At 34.4% G+C, this 12,828-nt stretch overlaps 1 protein-coding gene across 1 annotated transcript; it reads right to left on the reverse strand.

Moving 5' to 3' along the window:
* Positions 8,814-9,903, reverse strand: LOC100514797 (olfactory receptor 5H2-like). Its single transcript, XM_013990168.2, has one exon. It carries the CDS (start codon positions 9,880-9,882, stop codon positions 8,953-8,955), a length of 930 nt encoding a protein of 309 aa, XP_013845622.2. The 5' UTR covers positions 9,883-9,903; the 3' UTR covers positions 8,814-8,952.

The raw sequence follows: 12,828 nt of genomic DNA on the forward strand, positions 1-12,828 counted from the left end.
AGAAGCAACCCAAATACTCAAGGTCCTTAATCCTGCAACAATGACTTCTCTCTCACAGGCTATACCTATATCTGTTTAAGCATTCTCTAAGATTAAAAAAAGAGAGAAAAGAGATAAAAAGAATTATAATGGAGGAAATCGCAATTGGAAAGCAGTCACTTAAATAAGCCAGCATATGGATCTAAACATGAAGATGTTAAAAAAAAAAAGACATTAAAATCATGCAATATGGGGAAGTAAAGTAAGAAAATATAGGTTCTTTTTTTATTGTAATGATGTGTTTGAGCCTACATGACTACCAGGCAAAAGCACGCAGATATAGGAAGGGCTTAACATACTTAAAAAACAGGGCAAGCACAAATCAAAACCAAACATTACATTCACAAAAACTGAAAAGTAAAATACTCAAGCATAAAATAAATGGAAACCATCCATCCAAAAAAAGAAAAGAAGAGAAACATAGAATCAACTGGAAAACAAGATTTAAAATGGCAATAAATACATATCTATAAATAATCACCTTAAACGTCAATGAAATGAAAGCTCCAATCAGAAGACACCAAATGACAGATTGGATAAAAAAGAAAAAACCTTCAATCTGCTGTCTACAGGAAACTCATCTTAGGGCAAAGGATACAGATAAATTGAAAGTGAGGGGATGGGAAAAGATATTTCATGCCAATGGACAAGACAGGATAGCAGGAGTTGAAATAATTGTATCAGACAAAATAGAGTTTAAAATGAAGGCCATGAAGAAAGATAAAAAAGAACACTATTTAATGGTTAAAGGATCCATTCAAGAAGAGGATATTACAATCATCAATATATGTCCCCCTAATATAGGAGCTCCCAGATACCTCCAACAAATATTAACAGACGTGAAAGGAATACAATCAAAGTAGGAGACTTTAACACCCAACTCACATCAATGGACAGATACTCTAGACAGAAAAGCAATTAGGCAGCAGAGATCCTAAAGGACAAAATAGAAAAGCTAGACTTAAGTGACATTTTCAGGACATTACATCAAAAAAATCAGAATATACATTCTTCTCAAGTACACATGGAACATTCTCAAGGATTGATCCTGGGAACAAAGTTAACCTCAAGAAACTTAAGAGTATAGAAATTATTTCAAGTATCTTCTCTGAGAATAATTGTATGAAACTAGAAAATAAGCACAGGAAAAGATATGAGAATAAACACACTACGTGGTGACTAAACAACATGCTATTAAAAATGGGTCAATGAGGAAATCAAGAAGGAAATTAAAAAATACCTGGAGACAAATGATAATGAAGAAACAAACACTCCAATCTATGGGATGCCACAAAGCAGTGCTCAGAGGAAAAGTCATAACAATACAGGCCTTTCTCAAAAAAGAAGAAAAATCTCAAATTGACAACTTAACCCACCACCTAAATGAATTAGAAAAATAAGACCAAATTCTAGAGTCAACAGAAGGGAGGAAATCATAAAGATCAATGAGGAAAACAATAAAAGAGTGATTAAAAAAATAGTAGAAGAAAACAATAAAACCAAGAGTTGGTTATTTGAAATGGTAAAGAAAATTGACAAACCTCTAGCTATACTCACCAAGAAGAGGAAAGAAAAAACCCAAATAAACAAAATGAGAAATGGAAAGGAGAAGTCAACAACAGATACTACAAAAATACAAAAAGAAAAAGAAAAAAACCACATGTGAGAATACTATGAAAAATTGTATGCTAACAAATTCGACAACCTAGAAGAAATGGACAGTTTTCTAGAGCCTTATAGCCTGCCAAAACTGAATCAAGAAGAAATAGATGAACTGAACAGACTTATCACTAAAATGAAACTGAAGATGTCATAAAAACACTCCCTACAAATAACAGTCTAGGACCAGATGGTTTCACAGGTGAATTCTATCAAACACACAAAGAGGAACTTGTGCCCATCCTCCTTAAACTTTTCCAAAAAGTTGAATAAGGAACACTCCCAAAGACATTCTATTATGCCACCATCACCCTAATTCCAAAACCAAAGATACCACCAGAAAAGATAACTACAGACCAATATATTGATAAATATAGATGCAAAATTTCTCAACAAAATTTTAACTGAATGAATCCAACAACATCTAAAAAAGAACATACACCACAACCAGGTGAGATTCATCCCCGATTCAAGAGGTGGTTCTACATACATAAATCAAGCAACATCTTACACAACATGAAAAGAAAAGTCAAAATTCATATGATCAACTCAATAGATGCAGAAAAAGCATCTAAGTCCAAAATCCATTCATGATCAAAACTCTTACCAAAGTGAGTATAGAGGGAATATTCCTTAACATAATCAAAGCCATTTATGACAAAACTATAGCAAATGTAATACTCCAGGGAGAAAAATTGAAAGCCTTCCCACTATAATCTGGAACAAGACAAGGATGCCCATTCTCACCACTGCTATTCAACATAGTATTGGAAGTCCTAGCCACAGCAATCAGACAAACAAAGGAAATAAAAGGCATCCAAATAGGAAGAGAAGAGACAAAACTGTCACTGTATGCAGATGACATGATACCATATATAAAAAACCCTAAGGACTCAATGCAAAAACTACCTGAACTGATAAGCAAATTTAGCAAAGTAGCAGGATATAAGATTAACATTCAGGAATCAGTTGCATTTCTGTATACTAACAATAAAATATTAGAAAAGGAATACAAAAATAAAATACCTTTTAAAATGGCACCCCCAAAAATCACATTCCTGTGAATACACCTGACCAAGGAGGTGAAAGACATAGCTGACATTGTAAAACATTAAGGAAATTTAAAAAGGTGTAAAGAAATGGAAACATATTCCATGCTCCTGGGTTGGAAACATTAGTATTATAAAAATGGCCATAGTACTCAAAGCAATCTACAGATTCAATGCAATCCCTATCAAATTACCCATGACATTTTTCACAAAACTACAACAAACAATCCAAAAATTTTTATGGAACCACAAAAGACCCAGAATTGCCAAAGCAATTGCGAACAATAAAAACCAAGCAGGAGGCATAACTCTCCCAGACTTCAGGCAATATTACAAAGCCACAGTTATCAAGACAGTGTGGTACTTGTTCCAAAACAGACAGATAGACCAGTGGAACATCATGGAGAATCCAGAAATAAACCCAACACCTATGGTCAATTAACCTTTGACAAATGAGGCAAAAATGTAAAATGGGAAAAAGACAGTCTCTTCAGCAAGAATTGCTGGGAAACCTGGACATCTGCATGCAAATCAATGAACCTAGAACACACCCTCACACCATGCATGAAAATGAACACAAAATGACTGAAAGACTTGTAGGACAAGATACCATAAAACTCCTGGAAAAGAACATAGGCAAAACATCCTCGACATCTACCTTACACATGTTTTCTCACATCAGTCTCCCAAAGCAACAGACATAAAAGCAAAAATAAATCAATGGGGCCTAATCAAACTTACAATCTTTTGCACAGCAAAGGAAACCAAAAAGAAAACAAAAAGACAACTTACAGAATGGGAGAAAATAGTTTCAAATGATGCAACGAACAAAAGTTTAATCTCTAAAATATGCAAACAACTTATACAACTCAACAGCAAAAAAGCCAACAACCCAATTGAAAAATGGTAAAAAGTCCTGAATGGACACTTCTCCAAGGAAGATGTACAGATGGCCAACAAGCACATGAAAAAATGCTCAACATCCCTGATTTTTAGAGAAATGAAAATCAAAATTACCACAAGGTACTACCTCATGCCTGTCAGAATGGCCGTCATTAAAAAGTCCTCAAATAACAAGTGCTGGAGTGGGTGTGGAGAAAAGGGAACCCTCCTACACTGTTGGTGAGAATGTAAGCTGGTTCAACCACTATGGAGAACAGTATGGAGGTGCCTTTGAAATCTATGCATAGAATTACCATATGACCCAGCAATCCCACTCTTGGGTATATATCTCTAGGAAACTTTCCTTTAAAAAGAAACATGCACTCGTATGTTTGTTCTAGCACTATTCACAATAGTCAAGACATGGAAACCACCCAAATGTCCATTGAAAGATGATTGGATTAGGAAGATATGGTATATATACACAATGGAATACTACTCAGCCATCAAAAAGAACCAAATAATGCCATTTGCAGCAACATGAATGGAACTAGAGACTCTCATACTGAGTGAAGTAAGTGAGAAAGAGACAGACATGGATGAGCAAAGAGATCCTGCTGTGTAGAACTGAGAACTATATCTAGTCACTCATGATGGAGCATGACAATGGGAGAAAAAAGAATGTATACATGTATGTGTAACTTTGTCAGCATGCTGTACAGTAGATAAAAAAAACTGTATTGGGAAAATAACAGTTAAAAAATTTCAAAAAAGAAAGACAGAAAAATACCATATGATATCACTTATATCTGGAATCTAATATATGGCACAAATTAACCTTTCCACAGAAAAGATAATCATGGTCTTGGAGAATAGACTTGTGGTTTCCAAGGGGCAGGGGAGTGAGTGGGATGGACTGGGGGCTTGGGGTTTATAGATGTAGACTATTGCTTTTTTTGAATGGATTAGCAATGAGATCCTGCTGTGTAGCACTGGGAGCTATGTATAGTCACTTATGATGGAATATGATAATGTGAGAAAAAAGAATGTATACATGTATGTGTAACTTGGTTGGCATGCTGCACAGTAGAAAAAAATAATGTATTGGGGAAATAAAAGGAAAAAGAAGAATTGTGGCTCTCAAATTTAAGGAAGAATCAGAATGACTGGAGGGCTTGTGGAAACAATTATTGATACCTCCGTCTTTAGAGTTTCTGATTCAGAAACCTTGATACTGTTGAGTTGGGACAACACTTTCAGAACCAACATTCTAATATAACTAGTCAAACAGATTTTTTATAATATCAAGATATATAGAGCTCAGTCAAATGGAGTTTTAATGCATCCTCTATCCCCTACTTAAACAATAATGCCCAAATAGTCCAAAGGTTTCCACCCTTTGTTTTGTCCTTTCCTCCCATTTCTGAAATGTAGATTTCAATGGCAAATCTGTTTCAAAGAATGAAGTACTGTAGACCTTTTCATAACTTTCTCTCTTAAGTTTGACAACCACAATTTTAAAACAAAAACAGCAAAAGAAAGACTGGACCAAGGATATTGTGACATATTTCTAATATGCATCTAATAGCAATGATGTATAGAATACTAGGACAGTTAATAAGGAGTTCTGTTAAGTCCAAGGATGGTTGTTTTGTCAGAGCATTTACTTCATGGACTAATAACCGATAACTGGAGTATTTGTTCTAGTGAGAACAAAATACTTTCCTTCTGTAATGGAAATTGTCCAAGATCATCAATTTGCTACCAAGTAGGTGGTTGATTACTCCAGTGAATATTGCTATATGACTTAGTGTATATTAGGTTTTAACATATTTCTAATATACATCTTTGAAAAAGATTTTGCCTTAGCTATTCCAAAAGTCAGACTTTGAGAAATACAGTTCAAGTTCTATTGGTGTTTTTTTTTTCCTAAACCTAATTATTTTTAACACAATCTGGCAATTTTGTCAGCAGTCTTCTTTTTTTAAATTTAATATGTGTTAAAGTATAGTTGGTTTATAGTGTGATGTCAATTCTGTTGCACAGTATAGTGACCCAGTCATACACATGTATACTTTCTTTTTGTCATATATTCCATCATCTTCTATTCCAAGAGATTGGATATAGTACCCCCAACCTTCTGAAGAGTAAAATATATATATATATATTTTATATACATATATATATATATATATATATATATATATATATATATATATAGTAGGGTAATGAGAAAAACGTATATACATGTCTGCAAAGACATAGGAGCTAAGAATTTTTTAAGATCTCCAAGTAAAGAAAATGAATACACTACCATAAAAAAGAGTGTTTCAGGTATATTATTTGTAATTCCATGGGATGGTTTAATCCAACATCACCAGTCTTCCAGACAATGAGTGGATCTAGCATTGTGATATCCTCTGAACATCCATATGTCAATTAGATAATACATAAGTATTTTCATAGTTTCTTTTTAAAGGATTGGGCAATTAGAATTCATCTTGTCTAAAAAGTGGGCTTTGCACAGGTGTACATTTTACTTCTTTCCCAATATGGACTAAAATGGAAAAATAATGTACAAAATGAATAACTCCATCAGACAAGCGAGAATGGGATCACATCAGTGACCTAAGGATTTTGGTGAATTTCTGGAAAGGGTAAAGTAGTTGGGTTTATACTGAAGGACAAATCAGAGCAGAGGAAGCAGACATGCAAAAGAGCAGGCTGAAGAGTGATCTGAGTGTCTGAGAGGCACGCTCTGGTCTGCTCTAGTGTAACACATCCTAAAGTAAGACTTGGCAAGTAACAAGCCTCACTCATACACTCAGAGCTTGACTTCAATGTTATCATTCAAAGAAAAAAAAGCATATTAGGAATACAGGCTTTATGGTGGCAGAATAAATACAAACTAGTAGTTTATATTATAAATCTAGATTTTAAGTCAGCAAAAAATGAGCAAGAAAAATCTAGATAATTGACAGGAAATTATCAGAAAAAAATGTTACCAAAAGTCCAAAAATCCAAAAAACCAAAAATCAACAAACTACAGACATATGGGATAACATGAATTCTCTAGGACATAAATTCTCTAGGATGAAAGAATAAGAGCAGGTGGATTCTTACCCAATCACCCCTTTCCCAGAGATTAGAAATACTTTGTCATATTTTCTATGAGGAGATAAACCTAGTCATCAGAACAAGAATTATTCACTATGATTGATGATACTTGTAATTGTCATAAAACAATCTTAAGAAGATGAGCTTCAGCAACCATTCCATGCCAAGTAATCTTCCTGGGCTCATTATAATATTATAAAATGTTGATGTAGTCTCACTGCATTCTATGTATTTGTGCTGTGAGATTTTCTAAATTTCATAAATATTTCACAAGCACCTATTTAAAACCTAATGTGTTAAAGCCACTCTGCTATGTATAGCAAAAAGAGGAATAGTACTAGGACTTCTAATTTATAATCTAAAAGGAGGTTATAGGAAAAAATAAGTATTATGTAAGCCCAAATGTGATCTCTAAGAAGATTAACTAACCTTACAAATATTTCATTTCAGTGCACATTCCCACATTTTAGGTAATCTAGAAATGCATCACTGAAGTTCTCAACATAGACTGTGATGAAAGGACATCATTTGAATTGTAAACAGATATGGGATATTTGAAGGGGGTAAGGGGATGGTGGATAGATTTTCTGTGGAGAGACCCATATGAAGAAAAGGATGAAGCTGAGGAGTGAGACACGATCAGTGTCTTTCAGTAGATCATTTTGAATATAGGGCAGAATTCATTAGGAGAAATAGGAGGGAAGAGACTTCAGAGTTAAGATAATGTTTGTTTGAAAGGACCTCAAATTATGCAAGAGTGAACAAATGCTGGGTGAGGAAGATTGAGATGTACTTAGTGAATATATATATATATATATATATATATATATATATATATATAATATGAATATGCAGATGGACAAATGAACATATGTTTGTGTGTATACTGTGTGTCTACATGACACAGTAGCAATGAAAATGATGACAATCCACTTAACGTTATTTAAGAGTGATTTGATGTAGTCTGAATTGATTTACAAGGAGTATTCTGGCAGCTGTGTTGGGAAGTAAGAATCAACCAAATGAAGGGGATGAGTAACTATAGTTCTTCAAATCACAGAGGTAGGTAGGTATGAAAGTGAGGGTCACAGTGGTAACAGTAAGAATGTACCTACAATCAGTGGTGAGACAATAGAAAGGGTAGACCTGAAGATGCACTACTCATTATTCTTAAAGAGTGTGATGAAAATTAACATTTAAGGACTTTAGGGAAGAAACCTTCAAACTCTTCTTCATTTCGTGTATTTCGCAGCCACCCACTGAGCACTATGATATATCATCTTAACATAATTTTAACTTTGGTAATGTGTATTTAAAGCACCTTGTTGTCAACCACACATTCCAATAACTATTACTGATCACTAATTTCTTTATCTTATGAGCTTCATTTTGTTAATTCTAGGAAGATTGACCATTTTTCTCCCCTTCTGCCATTTCCTTTTTCTTCTTGATACCTATCCAGTTTACATCTTCAGTCTAATCTGTTGGCTTTCTGGATTAGTGAAATTTGTCACATTGACCTACAATATACAAACATAGCTAGAAAGGACATTACAGAAATCACATAGTGAGAGGCAACTCACCTCTTGCTTTTCTCTAAGAAACACACTAAATTAAGAGCATTTCTTACAGTGTAGCTATTTTCATTGCCTTAACTTGCATGTCATTTTGCCCTCATTGATTTCCTGTTTGTATTTATTTCTCTATGTGGTATGGTGTAATCCCCACAAGAAGTGAAATTTATCTTTCCCCAAATAACATGGACTATAAGACCATTTGATGGGTAGCAGAATTCCAGGGAATTGCCTCTATCCATTTAAATACAAACTGCCTCCATGTGGAGTTAAATGTTATATCTGTCTCTTGGCTGTTTGGCTGTAGAAATATCAAAGATATCATAAGCAAATATTGTTCAGAGGAACAGCACTATTTCAGTACTTAATGTATTTATAAATCCAAATTGAATGGCACACAGGTCTGTAAAATACTTTCATTATTGTGTTATGTTCTAATTATTTTAGTATGATACAAACACTTAAGATGTAGTTGTTTTAAGGAATTTATTAGGTACTGACATTTTAAGTCAATAAAGGAATAAGACGACTATAAATTCAAACACTTTGGGCAATAATCAACACATAGCAACATCTAATCTGCACAATGTTGCATTGTTTTAATGAAAGGAGAACATATATCAGTATGAAATCTAAACATTTCTCTTTAACATTTTTGTTATGGAATCTATGACTTTCTTGTTTCTCAGGCTGTAGATAATTGGATTTAAGAAAGGAATTATGACAGCATAAAATAAAGAGTCCATCATATCTTGATCATTTTCTTCTGCAGATCCAGGCAGCACATACATGAAGAGAAGAGGCCCATAGTATAAAGAGACAGATAGGAGGTGGGCTCCACAGGTGGAGAAGGTCTTCCTTGTGCCTTGCATGGACTTCTTTTTTAATATTGTAAAGAGAACAAGTGTATAAGAGGCAAGAACAACAGAAATGGTGAATATCTGTATTATCCCAGCAAAGATTAATACCATCATATAGTTAATGGAAGGGTCAGTACAGGATATCTTAAACAGTGGTATAATGTCACAGTAAAAGTGATGTATGATGATGGAATTACAGAAAGTTAATCTTAGTAAAAAAACATTATGAATTATAGCATGAGACAGGCCACCTAAAAATGATAAAATTAACAGCTGGATACATAGTCTATTGGTCATAATCACTGGATATAGTAATGGTTTGCATATGGCCACATAGCGATCATATGCCATAGTTGCCAACAGAAAACATTCCGTGGTTGCACAGATTGCAAAGGAAAAAAATTGTATCTTACATTCAGAAAGGGAGATCATTTTACTCTTTGAAAAGAAATTGACCAGCATGTTGGGGGTCACTGTGGATGATAACCAAGTATCCACAAAGGCCAAGTTTCCAAGGAATAAGTACATGGGGCTGTGAAGGTGAGGGTCATTGCAGATGAGAGCAATCAGACCAAGGTTTCCGATGAGAGTGATGAGGTATATAATCAAGAAGAGCAGGAACAGGGGGATTTGCCACTCTGACTGATACTTAAGTCCTGTGAGAACAAACTCTGTCAGTTCTGTTGCATTTTTTGTTTCCATGTGCTTAATAAATGACCTTTGAAATACAATGCAATAAAAGGAAAAATAACATTGATATATAATTTTAAAAAGAAAATTTTGTGAGGGTAATATAAAGTATAGCATAGCCTGTATGCATTTTATTTGATTTACTCTTACCAAAAATATAAAAAGTATTTGCAGAAATTGCTACACTGGAAAAATGTGATTGTTTTGCTTCAAAATATATACAGGGATGGACAGATGTAGAAGAGAAGAAAGACATTCTGAACATGAGCAAATTTATGGGAAAATTTTTAAATTAGGTAGAGAAGTTTTATGTTTAAGACATGAATATAGTGTCAAAAGTAAGAGGTTAGAAGAACCTGGATTATATAATATATCGAATGCCATGTGAAGGATCTTGAACATTACTCTTTATGGATAGGCATTCATTGAAAACTAAAACAGGGAGCAGCAGCATGACTTATTTTTGAAATTACGTATTTGGTTGTAGAAATAGGCTGCAGGGAGAAGAACCTGGTATCTGAAACACTATTCAGGACTGAGATTTTTTCTAGTGATTCCTAAACCAGATTACACATCAGAATTGTCTGGGGGAGTTTTGGTCAAAATATAGATTCTGAGGTATTACCGTAGAAATTGATTCAGTAGGTTATGAATGTTGTGTGCTAATATTCATGTTATAAATACTCCTCAGGCAATTAAAATGTATTTTAAATTATTTGTGTAATACCACATTTAGTGTCTTGAGGAAGACAAAGAAATCAAAATAAATTAGAATGTGAAGTCACTAGGATCTGATGAGATATGAAGGGTGTTTAGTAAAGGCGAGAGTGTAACATGGTAGCTTGGAAGGGTAATCACAAGTTGAGATCGAGAACTCAGGTGCAGTATCCAGTTTTTGCAAGGAGCAATCACTGAACCGCCAGATAACATAAACTTAGCAGTATCATTCAACAAGGGTTTAATAGCAATAATGACTTGGAAGTCATTGAGTGCCAGAGGCCCGCTCAAACAACCGGGTCCGGCAGCCAGAGAGTTACACCTTCCCGATCGGAGATGGACAGCGTTAGCGAAAGAATGGAGACAGCCTCTTTGTCCCTTCTTTCAGGGCGCTGGACTGCTCAAATTTTATTGGCATAAGTGGTTAATTATATAGACAGTTTTTCACTACAGATTACATCATAGTGTTAAAAGTACATTGGTTAACTCTTAGGCTTTGTTTTTTGATCACATGGTACAGTAGCAATACGTCATGTTTTAAAATCTTCAACTTAACTAAACTTAGTGAGTACAATTCAAGGACAAACAGGCACAACATATCATGTGGGAAAGAGGAGATCCAGCACAAACCATCTCATGGCCAGCTAATTCCCACAAGCTGAAGAAGTTACAAACACAAAAAATCCTGTCTTTAGACTAGTGTCTATCTTCAAAGTATCCTTGGCAGGGAGACAGTGTGAGAAAATACAAATCAACTTAGCTAGCTACTGCTAAAAGTTTCTAAAATCAAGGACAAAACTCACAGCTGGGTTTCTTTTGATCAAGAATAATATATGTCTAACTTCTATAGACCTCATTAAAATCCTAACTCTAAAGTTTACTGTATAACTAGTTAGTAGATAAACACTATGTTTAATTAAGTTGGATTTAAATAGGGGAAAGTCCCTTAGAATAAAATTCTTGTTATATTCTTACTGCAATTTTGTTAAGTCACAAATCACCACAGGAAAATAAGAATGGGAAATGAGAATAATAAGCAAATAATCAGGACAGACTGAGGAAACCTGAATAACAAATAAAACAACAGGAAAGACTAGGTCACCTGAGAAACAATCCATGTTCTCTGGCACAAACAGGGAAATTGTTTTCCCAGGAAAGCCCCAATTCTTCCCCATAAACATCAAAATGAGAGCCGTGTAACCTGAGGCCTGCCCTCAGCTTGTACCATACAGGCAGGCTTTCATCCTGACCAGAAGCCCACCTTCTGTGTGCACTGTTCAGGCAGGCTTTTATCCTGTCCAGAGGCCCACCTTCGGCATGTACCATTCAGGCAAGCTCCCTTCCTTGGTCAAGAACCTGCCTTCAGGTTTTTCTGCCATCAGGCAAGGTCCTTTTTTTGAGTCCTTGCATCTCCTCGACTCGCCACAATTGAGGTGGCTGAAATACAGTATATATGACTAACCCACTGGAAACTGTCATATTGTTAAAACAAGCAAGGCATGAAAAATAAAGATGAGGAAGTTATATTAAAGAGATTGAAAATGGGTATATAATTCATTAGATAAATAGCATCTGATCATCTTTTCTACCACAAGTGATGTTATTGTCAGAAGTGGGAAAAAGGATAGAAAGTTTACTATTTAAGGGATTTAAGTGAAAATTTAATCAGAGGATTTTCCTGGTGGCCTAGCAGTTAAGAATCCATTGTTGTCACTGCTGTGGTGCAGGTTTGATCCCAGGAACTTCCACATGCCATGGACATAGCCAAAAATTTTAATCAGAGAATGTGGTTAATTTAGTTGAGTAAATATTTTGAATGAAAATATATGGTTTCTTCCACAGGAAACATTATGACCTAAATCTCTGAACCCCTTTAATCTGATTAATGTTCTAGTTCATCAAAACATATCCTATGGAGTCATTATAATTAATCTAATCAGATAATTATTTATCATTAAAGAGATAGTCTTAGAGATATTTTGCTTATCCAGATTTTACTTATAATAATAAAATGTACAGATTATTCACTATTTTCCATTTTCAACTTGGCTTTTTTATGTCTTGTAAAGCAGATCAAAATTATTATAAACATAACACTGTTTTAACTTTCCATTAAAAATAATGAATATTATAGAAATCTTTTTCTCTTACCAATATATATTAAGAATTTGTGGGTATCCTTTTGTCACTTGCTTTCTGAAGTAGAAAATAATACAAGAACACTGGAATACCAGTAACACA

This window comes from Sus scrofa, chromosome 13, assembly GCF_000003025.6.
Source record: "Sus scrofa isolate TJ Tabasco breed Duroc chromosome 13, Sscrofa11.1, whole genome shotgun sequence".
Lineage (NCBI taxonomy): Eukaryota > Metazoa > Chordata > Mammalia > Artiodactyla > Suidae > Sus > Sus scrofa.

Bases quoted from the DNA above. Each gene is read 5' to 3' on its own strand.
- LOC100514797 (XM_013990168.2), bottom strand. From the start codon at position 9,882: ATGGAAACAAAAAATGCAACAGAACTGACAGAGTTTGTTCTCACAGGA.